This window comes from Manis javanica, chromosome 9 (assembly GCF_040802235.1).
Source record: "Manis javanica isolate MJ-LG chromosome 9, MJ_LKY, whole genome shotgun sequence".
Taxonomy (NCBI): Eukaryota; Metazoa; Chordata; class Mammalia; order Pholidota; family Manidae; genus Manis; species Manis javanica.
The window spans coordinates 10,954,158-10,968,282 of NC_133164.1; the positions used below are offsets into that span (position 1 = coordinate 10,954,158).

Sequence of the window (14,125 nt, forward strand, 5' to 3'; positions counted from 1 at the left end):
TTAAGACTTTCTGAGTGTGAAGATTTTGCTTTTTATGTGAACTATTCTTTTCTTGGGATATTTGAGAAGTTTTCAGAGTTATGTTTTATGTTAAAGAATGTTTTCTTTTAAAAAGAGCAAATTTAGGGAGAGTGTTTTAATGCTTTCCTCCTATTCTCTATTTTTAATTGAAATGTGGTAGTACTTAAAATTCTTTAATATTAACTCCAATTTTTTATCGTAACAGTAATTTTTACATTTGAGTTTTTGAATACTAAATGCAAATATATACAAGGTGTCCCTATACAGTAACACCTCCTTCCCTGCTTGACTTTATTGCCTATAACTTTGTCATGTGAAGACGAGCAAACAGTGTATTTGTGACAGAAAGGTATTGTGCCAGGCAAGCTTCTTGCAGTAACTGTCACATACATCACAAGATGACATTTGGAAAATGTGCAAAATAGAATAAATGCCGCAGAGCTGAACACAGTGAATGTAGGAAGCTGAAAATTTCTGCCCAATGAAGCATTTTAGAATTGGGTTTTGTATAACTTGGTAACTTATTTTTTCAGTGGCTATAAATTTAATTTTTTTTGAAGAAAATCTTCTGTCCTCATAAGTACCCTGTATATATTTGCATATAAAGTGTGCTTCCTTGGACTGTCTTAAAAAGAAGACAAGCATAGGAAGGCAGGGGAAGATGGTGCTGCTTGATTGTCGCACTGTGGGAAGACGTGTCCTGCCTTATAGAGAATCACCATGGTCTCTGCTACATGTGAAAAACCCTGAGTGATCATCTCAATGTTGTTAATGTTTCTATCCTTGGTGATCCGGATTTATGAATACTGCACCTTCTCGTTGTGTCACTGTGAAGTCACCTAGCAGCATGTTGCCCGATGATCCTTCATGCATGCCCTGTTCTACTCCACACAATAACACCATGAGGGACATGGTTGGCTACGGGACAGGGGACAGGTGTCATTCTAGCACTGGCCTCATCCTTCATCTGCTCTGGTGTTGGTACACAGAAGGAAATGAGCTGTTTGATTGCTAACCCAGATCACTTTTCTATTTTCTTTACTTGACTGCTGACAAGTTTAACAAAGTGTGTGGCTCTTCTCCTTCCTGCCTGGGTAAGGATAAAGGTGTTAAAACTCTCGTGTAATCCCTCCCACTGCATGTTTGCTCTGTTTCTTCCAATGCATTATTTTAATCAAAAAAAATATTTTCTTGCTCTTTAATAACAGATAAAATCCAAAAAGATTCATGGTGTTTGGCAGTTGTTAGAATGCTAACTTTTAGCACCACATTGGACTGACGCTCAATTTTTTTTAAAGTACTATTAAGTACTCTCTAAAACTGTAGAGGTCTCCGCTTTGGCTTGATTTTCGCTTCTCTGCCGTCAGGTGCTTTGCTGTGAACTCTGTGAGAGCTGCTGCCTGAGTGTGTGTCTCTGGCCCAAGCAACTCTAAGCAGGCCTTGCTGCTGGTCAGCACGTGGCCAGTCCCCTCTGTGCTGTGTCCTGGCCTTACTAATGCTCTTGTCTCGCTGCAGTGTAACAAGTCTAACTTTTGCTTCTATCCCATTTCACTCATGTTGCAGGAACCAAGAGGGGTTGGGACCCATAGTTCATGATCGAAAATCTCAGACATTGCCTGTTTCCCGTAACAGAACAGGAATGATGCATGCCAGATTGCAGCAGTTGGGCAGCCTGGATAACTCTCTCACTTTTAACCACAGTAAGTCCCATGACATACCATGTAACAGCCATCCATCTCATGTGACATCTCAGGGGAGAGCCCCAGGCCACATCACACCACATCACCAACTTGACTTTCCTTCCAGCTCAGAGCAAGTAGGACGAAGAGCTCGTGGTGCAGTTTCCTTCTTTGCAGGAGAGTGACATAATGTGGACCTCAGGCAGCTACGGCACTAGACCTTAAAGAACCCTCTGCCCCAACCTCTCCACTGAGCATTTTTAAAAACAGAATTTGGCAGGTTTGATAGCCAAACATTTTCTTATGTTTTTAATTTAATATTTGGATTCATTGCTTGTAGCCAGCTTACCATTGATTTCCCCTCCTGCAACTGTTGAGAACATCTGGGCTGGGTTTCTTTCACCCTCCTCATCCCATGCACGTAACTGATCAAGGGTCCACATTCTGACATTCCAGCTCTGAATGTATTCTTAAACTTCTGTGAAAACATAAAGCCCATGAATCAATTTGTGAGGTGTGGAAAAGCCAATAACAAAGTGACTTTTTCTGTGTTTTCAGTGTGAGAAAGATATCAAGTGTGCTTGGAATTTCTGTAGACAATGGTAAGATTTAATCAGGTTGAAGTCTGCTTATGAGACCGCTTCACTTGCAAACCGAGACCTTTTTGTTCATCTTGCCTTCCTAACTTTGGGGCTTTCTAACTTCACAATAGAGATTCTGACAAACTGTGGGAACATATTTTTACTTTACTTTTTTCAATCACCAGATGGACACAGCATCATGTGCTATTTCTAGAAACTTACGTGTTTCATCTTAAGGGCTTCTCAAAGCAAACAACCTTAAATGTATCAACCATGTACCATTTAAAAAACTAATGCAATCATTTATAATAAATACTGTTTCTAATAGTGATGTGTTCTCTGAATTGTTCCATCTTTTCTCCAAGCAAGACGTAGGCAGTTATGTTTTATCTAGACAATTATTTGTTCTCATTCCAAGTAATATCTTTAATACATGGTCATTAATATCTTCTCATCATTTCTAATCATAAGAATTCCACTCACTGTGATTGTGGTACCTCTTTCTTTTTTTTATTTTTTATTTTGGTATCATTAATCTACAATTACAGAAAGAACATTATGTTTACTAGGTTCCCCCCCTTCACCAAGTTCCCCCCACATACCCCTTCACAGTCACTGTCCATCTGTGTAGTAAGATGCTCTAAAATCACTACTTGTCTTCTCTGTGTTGCACAGCCCTCCCCGTGCCCCCCACGCACTATACATGCTAATCGTAATGCCCTCTTTCTTTTTCCCGCCCTTATCCCTCCCTTCCCACCCATCCTGCCCAGTCACTTTCACCTCTTTCTTAATACAGGCTAAGAGTAAAACAATATTCCCAAAGTTTTAAATTGATAATAGTTCAATGTAAAAGGCTAAGGAATCAAAATACAGCATCTTCCCAGTCTTCCATACCAAAAAAATTAAATTAATGGCTATTGTCTCTCTTTATAAGACTCTAAGATTAATTTAAATCTGTTACATCCTGCCACACATTGAATTGGTAACCTTAAGACGCTAGCTCTGAGTTCTTTACTTAGCTATAGAATGTACATTATTGACACTTTCAAGGATTTAATACTTAATTTTTCAACATCGTATCTGTTAGGGCTTTTTCTAGCTTTGCAGTAAAGGGTTGAAACAAAAACAAGAGTTTCATTATTTTTAGTTTTCATTTATTATTTAGCAAACAGAAATTAAATTCCCATTTTTCTTCAGGACCTACTACATTGTCTTTGTCCAGATAATTTATAACATGGGGCCTATCTCACTGTTAGTTAAAATAAATCCTTAAATTTTAAAACACTTACAAAAGAAAATCCATAAACAGGCCAAGTCCCTACCTCCAAAGATAGTCGTTTAGGAAACGCAGAAAACAAACAAATAAAATGAATGATCAGCACAGGAATGAAAAACCTAAATCAACTAAGATGCAGAGCAGCTTCCCCCGCTGCAACGGGATTTTGCGGTGGTGGCTTGAATTGGAGGAGAGAGACAGCCGGCAGTGTTCTGCTGCCAAAAACCATATCGCTAACGTGGTTGGCTTCCAGTCTCTCTTCCTGCTCCCGCAGAGAACCCGTCCTTCCTGCTTCGCTCCTCTTTCCCCCTGTAGTTTTTGCTTTAGTTTTCTGTGACACCATCCTCAAAGTTTCTCCTTCTGTCTTCCCAGTGAACAGCGTGTTGCTGATTCTCTTAGGTTTCTCCTGAATTCCTGCAATTCCTGCTCATCCCAAATTAGTCTGAAGTCTCACAGTCCTTGCTTCTTCCCCTAGAACCCAGTCTTCATTGACGTCTCTGATTCGGACTATATACTTGTGTGGCTTCAGCCTTTCTCTCTGCTAACTTTCTGAGCTACAAATCATCATCTAAGCCAACAACAAGAGAAGGGAGTGTATACTGTATGTATACATGTGTATGTGTGTAATCGTGTATGTATATGTACATTACATGATTTTTTTACATCTGTACCTAGGTATTTTACAGGATATTTAGTCTCAAAAAAAATTCCTATTTAACATTGAATACAGTACCTTCTTTTGGACCAACCAATATAATGTAGATCCAATATGTGAGAGACTTGCTGGGATGTCAGAGTCTAAAATGAATTAATTTTAGAAAAGAATAAAAATAGGAAGAGTTCCCTGTACACCTGCATTTTTCCCTTTTTTCTCTGGGTAGGAAAGACTTTACCAGACCTCAGCATGACCAGCAGGGAGCAGCAGAGAGCCATGAGAAGCAATCAAATGGCGGCCATGTTGCATGCCCCTGCCACCCATTAAGTAGGACATGGGAAGTACACATGTCACTGTAGCAGGGACTTATCTTTACTCAGATTTTGATAGGAAATAATGAAAATGACAAATCTTACTGTAGCCAGCCTTAACAATTTCAGAAACATTCAAAAGATAGAGTTTCATTATTTGGGTCATTGCCCAGGCACATGAAAATAAATATTTACAACGTTAAGGCTTTGGACCTATTTACTGTAAAGTGCATGCATTATGTATCAGTAGAACCTATTTGTGTCAAATGACAAATTGAGAGTGATGGTTATATATAGACTTTTACATAAACCATTTTAGGAGGAGGAAACATGTTTGCAAATAAGTGATACATTTGCAAAAAGTATAAAAATAACACTTCAGTTACTTTGCTGTTATGTTGCTCCAGGAATATATTAAAGTCATTTGCATGATAATTCATATTTCCCACTGGTGAGGTAGGGGGAAAGGCCAGCCAGGAGGTAGAAATGCTTGAAGAAAACTTATTATTTCATATAACTCAATATAAGAGACAGTTTAAATCACTGGATGAAATTGCAGAGAATCAGATTTCAGGTCAATATGAGAAAGCATTTTCTGATTGAACTGTCCATGAGTTGGTGAGGAAACTTGGAGATGGAGGTGTGAAAATAGACTAGGTGAGTGGCCGCTTGGGGGTACTGTCCAGGTCACTGCAATATTATATGGGGAGGTGAGGAGTTGGATGAGACGCCTTCCAGGCCTCATCTAATTCTGAAGTTCTTTTGTAGCTAAGGAAGCATGAGTAAGAAAATGAACATATGTGATAATTAAATTCCTTTTATAATATTGAATTAATCTGAAAAATGCAGAGAATGCCTTTATCCTCTGAAGTAAAATTTGTATTTTTCAAAAGGTTTTAAGCATGGTAATATATCTTTAAAAATCAGTAAAATGGGTTTGAATACTTTATATCTCTATATTCAAAATAGTAAGTGAAATGTTTGTTTATAAAGCTGCATTTCCTTGATTGTGAAGTGGGTTTCCCTGATTTAGAGATACATTTTTGCACATTTGCTAGCATTCCTGAAAAAATGGGTGTGTCTTAGAGCTGTATCAGATGGACCTTACAAGTATGTCTTGCATGTTACTTACAGTGTGGTACCCTGTCACTGATTGGTGCTTCTTGCTATTGGTGGGGTTTCAGAATTGAGAAAGACTGCCACAGTGCCCATGTAAAGTCAGCCTTTTTTTATGTTTTTAATATCCTTAAAGAGGACTTTAAAATACATGGTTTGCTTAAGCCAAGTGTTTTCACAGTTTGGGATGTATATCCCACACTAGACACTGTTTTCAGGTACCGTGAAACATTAGATTGAGGTATTCTTTGGAGAAGCAGCAGCAGATGGGGATAATCATTTTCTTGAGAATAAATTCTGAGATTATAGACTAGTTCCACATATCATTTGGAGCATATTTGTTTTCTTGGTGTGTGATTCAGAGGATAGATAACAAATCACATAATTTTGTCTTGGAATATTATTCCTTATTCTGTTCTGTACTCCTTGCCTATCTGTAAGGAAAACCCTTTTTAGCAATAAAAATGGTACAGAGATGAATAATAGATTGTTTAGAGGTCTGATATTTTACATAATGTGCAGTTAGTAAAGTCTATAGACCATGAGGTAATATATCTAGGAAGCTAGTTCTTCTACATTTGGGGACTTATTTTGGCAAGAAAATTCCTTCTTACAGACAGGGAGAATTCTGTGACTTTCTTATATTCATGGAATTGTCCCTAAAGCAAACTGATATTATTGTTGTTATTTATGCTAATAAATTAGAAAAAAATTCCTTGTTCAGTATTTATATTTTTCTCGTAAAACATATTATTTTTCTAGATTTATATTATGGGCCGTAGGAAAAAATTAGAAAGAAAAGCAGGAATTCTGGTTTCATAAAGGGTGAAGGCTGCAATCAAAATGGAAGTTACTCCTGTGAGAATATGTATCTGACTTCTAGCGCAAAGGCCGTCTAGTATTTGGAAAAAGCGAGTGGCTGCACATCAGACTTCTGTCTGTCCTACCACATCAGCTCTGATACCGGAGGTATCAGATGGGGGATCGTTTACAGAGGTAGTCAGCCTTGCTCATCAATTGAACTGTACAGGGAACAGGAATTTATGAAACAGTAAGGTTAAGTCTTAGCATAGCAGATGATATTAGGAAAAAAATCCCATCCTTGGCCTCTGAGTGTGTAAAAGTTTTGGGTTTTTAGAATAAATCACTTCTCAGACTGATAACAGAATGAAAACTGTGTGAACGTGAGCAGTGGCTCCGAAGGACTTTAGGGCAATCCATGACGTGCGTGCCAAAGATAGCACATCCGGAAGTCCTGCCCCTCTCCCTGCAGACCTGATGAAGACCATCAGTGCCCCCTGGTGGAAATCAGTAGGGCTAACACAGCACGCTCACTGACTGGGTCAGAATCCACTTGATCAGCTTGTGCAAAAAGTTGCTGGTACTATAAGAAATTGGCCTCTTAAGACCCCTTTTTTGGATTTACCAGCTCAGTTTCATTTTCCAGTGTTGTTCTATGACATGTTGACTGTTGATTAAAGTCTCCCTTCATGCCCTGCTTTGTTGCAGGCAAGCAGTCCCCGGGGCAGGTATCCTGTGGTGAACTGTCCACACAGTCTCTACCACTGTGACCTCTCCACAGGGTCTCTTACCTGAGGATCTTTGAACAGTACTAGCTCAGGAATCCTGTTGATATTTTAGATGAAACAGTTTTAGAAAAAGAAATTATAACTAGTTGTGGCTAAAAGGGTCCATTTCTTTTATTCCCATATGAATCAGACACAGGCAGACAGATTTCTATGTGAATCTGACTGTTATTCTAAAGGGCGTTAGATAGTGTCTTGGTGTAATGGATGGTGTAATAGCTTAGAGAAATACTGTCATATCACCTTTTCATACATGATGCATAATTGCATAATTAGCATGGCCCATTGATGATATGTATTTTTAAAACAATACACTGCCAAATTACAGTTGTTGAACTGTTCCAGACCTTCAGCCAAGAGTCAGTAAATGCTGTGGGAATTCTTCAGTATGTTGGTCATCTCATCTGTAATGGTCACGCTTGGATACACTTAGACAGTAAGTTACCTTGAAAAAGAAAAGGACAATTTCATACAGAGAAAAAAATTAAAATAATCCACAAAGCAAGTTCCTTGTTGCATTTTAACCCAGATGACAAAACTTCATCTAGGGTAAATGGCAGCCCTCGATAAAGAGTTCTTTTCACCTGTGTGATTATTTTGGTTGGTCTAATAGAAGGTGGTATTTTTTTGTCCCTTCTTGCCCTGATTTGTGATCACTTTAACAATGATCATCCATTTGTTTGTTTACCTCCTGTCTCTGTATCTTACCAGACAAATTTGCCAAATGAGTAGATAACTTGGCTTGCAAAGGAAATACAATGAGTATTAGTACAAAAAAATATCCATCTTTCTTTCTCTGGCAGATTTCTTACCAAAATAGCAGAAATAAAAAGAAGACAGGACTAGTATGGTACCAAATGTGTTGCCTAGCCCAGTGATTGACTCTGTTGCAGTGTGAAAATAATGCTGTCCACAAACAGAAAACTTCAGAACCACCTTTTTAAAAGCAAAGCAAATTGAATGAAAGCACATAATAGTATTTTTAGCATGTTTTTAAAAAGCACCTCAGTAGCTTTGATAATCTTCTTTGTAGTCTTTCACAAATCATTCTGTAACTCTGACATTTATAAAAGTAAGAATAACATCATGCTAGTTACTTAATTTGATCCTGATAATATGTACTATGATACAGTGACCTGTGTAAGAATTTGGAGTGTAGTTTATGGTTTTTTCCCACTAGTGGCCCTAAAATTCTCTAGGTTTTCTGTACTTTATTTTTCTGATCTATATATAAAACGTCCTCCTCTCTGGAGTATTAAGAGAATTACCTACATAGTAAGTGTTGATTTACTCCTTGGAGAAAGACATTATGTGAGGTTATATATATTGCCATCTTTCCTTATAATCTAGATCAATACTGTAACATCTTTGCATCCCTATATATATTTCTGCTAATGCATACCATTTCATAATTTAATATTTCAAATTGTATGTCAAACTACATTTATATCAGTACTAAATTGGTTTTACAGGAACACATAGATTTCAGTTTGTATTTAAATTATGATTCTTCAGTCTTTTCCTTTTCTTAAGCATTTCTTTCAGACATACTGGCTTTTATGCTTTTTATTAAAGCAAATAGAATACCATTAGCAGTACAGTCAACTCTTGGTTATCTTTCATGATTCTAGCTAATAATACAGATCTTTACATTATTGATATAATTGACTTAACTCTTATGTAACATTCACTATGTGCCAGACACTATTCTAAGAGCTTCACAAATGTTAACAAATTTCATGCTCATCACAACCCTTCAAGGTAGATACTGTTATTCCCATTCTACAGATCAGGAAACTGAGGTATAAAGAGGTCGAATAACTTGCCCAAGGCCACTCGGCTAATAAGTGGCCAAGCTTAATTCAGCAATCAGCAGCCTGGCCCTTAGCTCTTTTCCTTACCCCCTGTGCTGTGCCGCTGTCTTATCTGTGTGGGAAGCTTTAACACCTCATCCACCTTCCCCACTCCCACCAGCCTAACATCTCAGTCAAGTGGCTCAGTTAATTGACTCTTGTCCAGGTACCTTCCTGGCTCTTGTGCTTACTAACTATGACTTAAGACAAGCTGTTTAGCCTTTCTGTGCCTCTATTTCCTTACCCGCAGACGTGGTTTAATAATGTACCTACTTCATAGTTCTGTTGAGGGATTAAATGAGCCAATATATGTAAAGTTCATAGAACTATGGCTGGCACATAGCAAGCACACAATGAATGTTTACTGCCATTATTTCCCTTCCAGAGTATAAAAAGAGTTATAACTGAATGGAAACATTCATTACCACCACCACCCCCTAAAAAAAGTAAATAGGCAGACAGGCCCTGAAGTAAGCCTTCTGTAAGTAATCAAAAGTTGACTGTGACTATACCATCCCATCAGCCTCTCTGCAGCCACTTGGCAGTGACCTTGGCTTACAATTTATGCAGGCTATGGCCACTCGGACGCAGATGTTCTTCACCAGTCACTGCTTGAAGCCAACATCGCTACGGAGGTGTGCCTTACGGCTCTGGACACTCTCTCTCTATTTACACTGGCATTTAAGGTTTGTATTGAACAGGTATTCAGAGCTTTACCTTTTAAATTCATTCTGTTTACTTAGCTGAGCCAGCAGAAACCTCTTGTCTTGTTTTCTACATCAGCAACTATTTTTGCCCTGTAAAGAAACCATTAATCCTCAGATTTCCTAAATGAAACCCATTCCACAGTGACTTGAATTCCCTGAAATATAATAAAACTTAACTGGTCAGGGTGTGCTGCATGCTTGCAAATGATGGAGACGAGTCTCTGGAGATAGTTTACTCTTGACTGGAAGAAAGCATTTACCTTTCAAAGCCAAGCGTGGCTTTGCTGTGCCCTCGAGGATGATAACTATGGGAACCTGATCAGACATTTCTGCCCCTGTCAACTTTGAACATATCCAAATGTGGTGGAAGTTAAAATAAGACAGTTATACATAGAGGAGCAATAAGTACAAACATATCCACCTTAGAATTTTTAAAAATCTGTCATTAAATGATAAAACCATTCAAGGATAGAAGATAAAAGGTTGTTTGGTCTTATTTTTAGGTTTTAGCAAGTAATATTTAAGTATGTGGAAATGGTCTCTTCAGCCACTGCCTTGCTGTGAGGAACCTAACACTTCCCATTCTGGCTAAATAAATGATTGCTTCCATTCCAGCACAGAAAGGAGAAATGGAATTCATGTTAATATGCTATGAATATTGAAACAGTATGTGTGTTTGCAAAGGATTTGGGAAATATAACCGAAGTCATTCTCTGTTTTACTTATCTCCACTTCCCAAAAGCATGTTTCTTCATTAGAGTAAAAGATAGTTACCCTGGTACCATGTCACTTTACTGTTATATACCTTTATTCTTCTTAGCAGCCAAGCCACTCATGTCCCCCTGACATGTCATTTCTAGGAACCCAGTTGAGAGAGGAGGGGGAGAAAAGCCCTAATAGAACGAGTATGAGGGCAGTAGTATCTTACTACATGGAGCTCCCACTCTAGGGGCTCTCAGAATGTGGTCCCCAATCCAGTAGCAGTTACAGAATTGCAGACCTTGAGAGCTTGGCAGCAATGCAGATTCTCAGGCCTCCACCAAGACTAACTGAATCAGAAAGTCCAGACAGGAAACCTGAATGCTATGGCCTGAGAACCACTGCTCTGTTAGAACCCTGTTTGGAGCCCACTTCTATTTTTTTGTTAGTTTTTGTTAAAAATTCTTATGCAAATAGGCAGTGACTTTTTCATGTGACAGTTTGCCATGTACACCTATAACAGTGCTAACCATGAATTCTTAAATTCAGAGCTGGGCTGCCTTGTTCCACTCCCTTCCTGGGCCCTGCCATTAAATGGGCAGGAAACCCTGGAGCTGCACAGAGGGGCGGGCTGGGCACGCACAGCACAGGTGTGTTCTGATGACGCCAGGGGAGTAGTAACAGTTTCCTTACTGCGCAGCCTAAGTTCTTACTTAGCCCCCTTGAAATTGCTTGCTTCATGTTAAAGAACAGTATTCATCAAGGTGCCCAGGTTGCCAAGATCTGGCTACCAGATAGGTTCTGACTCTGGAGAGGGAAACCACATCTGATGGTCTCTGACTGAAAACTGATTATTACATTTATTGGCTGACGTCTTTGGGAAAATTAGTTCATGTCTCCAGACCTAAGATTTCTCATTTATAAGTTTGGGAAAATAGGATCTGCTTCACAGGGCTGTTGTAAGTTCAAGGAGAGATGACCCTGGGAAGGCCTAATACTATGATGCAGGCTGGGCTCCAGTACACTTGGGAGAGAACTGTGCGTACAGAAATGCTATAGGCTTTGACTCCCCAGCTCCACCATTAGCCAGATTTTAAGGCTTAGGGGGCCTACTTGACGTCACTAAGCCCTGCTTTCTTACCTAGAACATGGAGATTATGGCCTACTGTATAATGTGTTGGTACAGGTATCCAAAAATGTCTGCCCAGGGTCTGGCACACAGTAGAAGCGCAAATGCTGACTGTAGTTTAGCGATAAGCACTTCGCCTTGTGTTTCACACCTTTCTGGTTCTGTGATAAAGGGTCTGATTCCCAAAACCCACATTGAAGATTGAGCTTTAGAGCTAACTAAGGTGATCTCTGTCAAAATCTATATGGTAGGGTGTAAAATGTTTGATGTTTAAATCTCAGCACTGCCTATGAAAAAGTGATAGGTAGACAGATGCAGTGGTAATGGATCTCATGCCAAGCTACGGGCTTACGTATCCTAGACTCACAGGTTCGTGAGACCCGCTGGCCCAGCAGCCTCTGGGATCTTCCTTTGCAGAGATTTACTCAGCTGAGGCATCGATTGGAGCACATCAGGAGGACTTCAGAGTATCACACTGAGTTAGCTGACCTAATTGCTTAAATCATCTTCCTCAGATACAGCCCCGTTGTTATTGAGTCCCCTAAATGACCACATGTAGTAGGCAGCAGAGGCAGCCACAGAATCACGTTCTTAGTGAGAGAAAATGTTTGGAAAGATTTAAGCCCTGAATTCTGGTGGTTATTGTATTAGCTTCCTGCTGTTTATTGAGTGCCTTTGGTGCAGGCATTAATCTGCACATCAACCTGGCATAGGAGGTTGTCTTATCCCCCATTTTACAGATTAGGAGATTGAGGCTGAGACAGGTTAGGAAATATGCCGAAGATCACTACACACCTTGCCTGTCAAGGCCCTTATTCTCCACTGAGTCAGGTGTGGGTGTTGAGAGAGATAGAGACACAGAGAAAAACCAAGAAGAATGCACAGCCAAGCAGTTGAATGACCTCTCATGCAGAAAAAGGAAGAAAATTGTAGGCATTTACCAGATGCCTACCAAATTGTAGGCCTACCAAATCTAGGCACAGATGCTGGGACAGAGCTGAGCAATTTCACATGTTACCTCATTTAATACCTAAGAGGGTATGTTTTATAAACCAAGGACATTGCATGCAGAAAAACATGATTCTTTTCTACTTTTACAATGTCTGTGATTAACAATCCCAAACCGGTACTGGCTTTTCAATAGTTGATAGTATTTTCAGTATGTTCACAAATTCAATCTGAAAATGAATTTTCAGCAGCCCCATGTAGTTCCTTTTCTTGATTTGAGCTACATGGTGAGAACCAGTCCATGAAGAAGAGGAGCATCCTGAACGGTCAGGGTGAGGAGCCTCAGGTAAATGGGCTCTTGCTGGGGAGCCCGGGATTGGTTTACACAGCCACAAGCCTGTCTGCAAAGACTTGTGAGGTGTAGGGCATCTTAGTGATTGGTGAGCATCTGCAGCCAAAGCAGCACTTCTCTAAACCAGATGTTTAAGTTATTTTTAAATCAATGTCTAATAAAAATAAATGCCATATGTCTAGGAAAGGTTCCAGATACCTCATTTTGGCACCCAAGGCTTAAGTTTGTTTTTCTCCTGTTCTTAGATCTTTAAAAATTACAGATACTGAGTGTTCATTCTCTGGAAGGCCCATTTTCTGTAGGAGGCCATGTGATAGCCATCAAACCTGATCCACATCAGACAACTCCTGAGAATTATTTATAACCTGTTCTGCACCCTATTGCTAGAAATAAGTCACACCTTAAATTTGATTCTAATGTCTCATTTAATTTCCTGAATGAAATTTTCCCACCCTCAGAAATCTATGAGAATAAAAAGGTGGAAATGAGATACACTCTAGTATTACCCATGGTTATTTCTGAATGGAAAAGTGAAAGTTGATTTTTGTTTTAATTTTTCCCCCATGGCCTTTTTGAATGTTCAGAGATTTTTTTACATTTAGAATATAGTACTCTCTAATTGATGAGCAAGGGGTGGAGAGACACACAGACAGAGGAGGGAGAGAAGAAAATTGATTGGACAATTAAAGAAGGCAGCTGGTGAACTGGGATGTGTCCAGGTTGAAAGGTCTTTACCCCTTTAAAAAATGAGGGGTTGTTTATTTCTGAGTGGAAGTGATTTTTAACTCCATTCTTGAAAGCAAGTTTTGAGATCAGAACCCAAGAAGATTAAATCCTGAAAATGGAAAGTGAAAGCCTTGGCTATACAAGAGTGAAAAGAAGGAAAATTTAACTCCAGTGGTAAGAACTTGGAGACGGCCCATTCAGACAGCAAGACTGGGGGTTCTTGGCAGTTTTTGGATGAACCATCTCTCCAGTAGAGTGCTGGGAAAATAAAGGCTCATGTCCAGATTTACCCAAACCTTAATCCAGCCATAATTAGAAGAACTACAGCTTCCGGGGAAAGTGATATTCACACACAGCCAACCATGTAAGAGGTTCCCAAAACCCTGGGAAGACCCTGTTCTTCCCTTCTTTTTTTTTTGGTTGGGGTTGAGGATTATATGACATTCAGTTAAGTCACATTTTCTGTTCATTAAATTGCTTCTCTTT

The 14,125-nt window shown here is 39.3% G+C and overlaps 1 protein-coding gene across 29 annotated transcripts in view; it reads left to right on the forward strand.

The window, feature by feature from the left end:
• The window catches only part of DOCK9 (dedicator of cytokinesis 9), a 273,892-nt gene that overhangs the window by 224,611 nt on the left and 35,156 nt on the right, over positions 1 to 14,125 (forward strand). For 18 of the 29 annotated variants that reach the window (XM_073212409.1, XM_073212414.1, XM_037025012.2 and 15 more), the window contains 2 exons: positions 1,585 to 1,721; positions 9,649 to 9,764. In XM_073212409.1, coding sequence (XP_073068510.1) covers positions 1,585 to 1,721; positions 9,649 to 9,764 — 253 coding nt within the window. Of the gene's footprint in view, positions 1 to 1,584; positions 1,722 to 2,258; positions 2,303 to 9,648; positions 9,765 to 14,125 lie in introns of all 29 variants that reach the window. The other 11 variants (XM_073212419.1, XM_073212423.1, XM_073212413.1 and 8 more) reach the window with 2 other exon arrangements.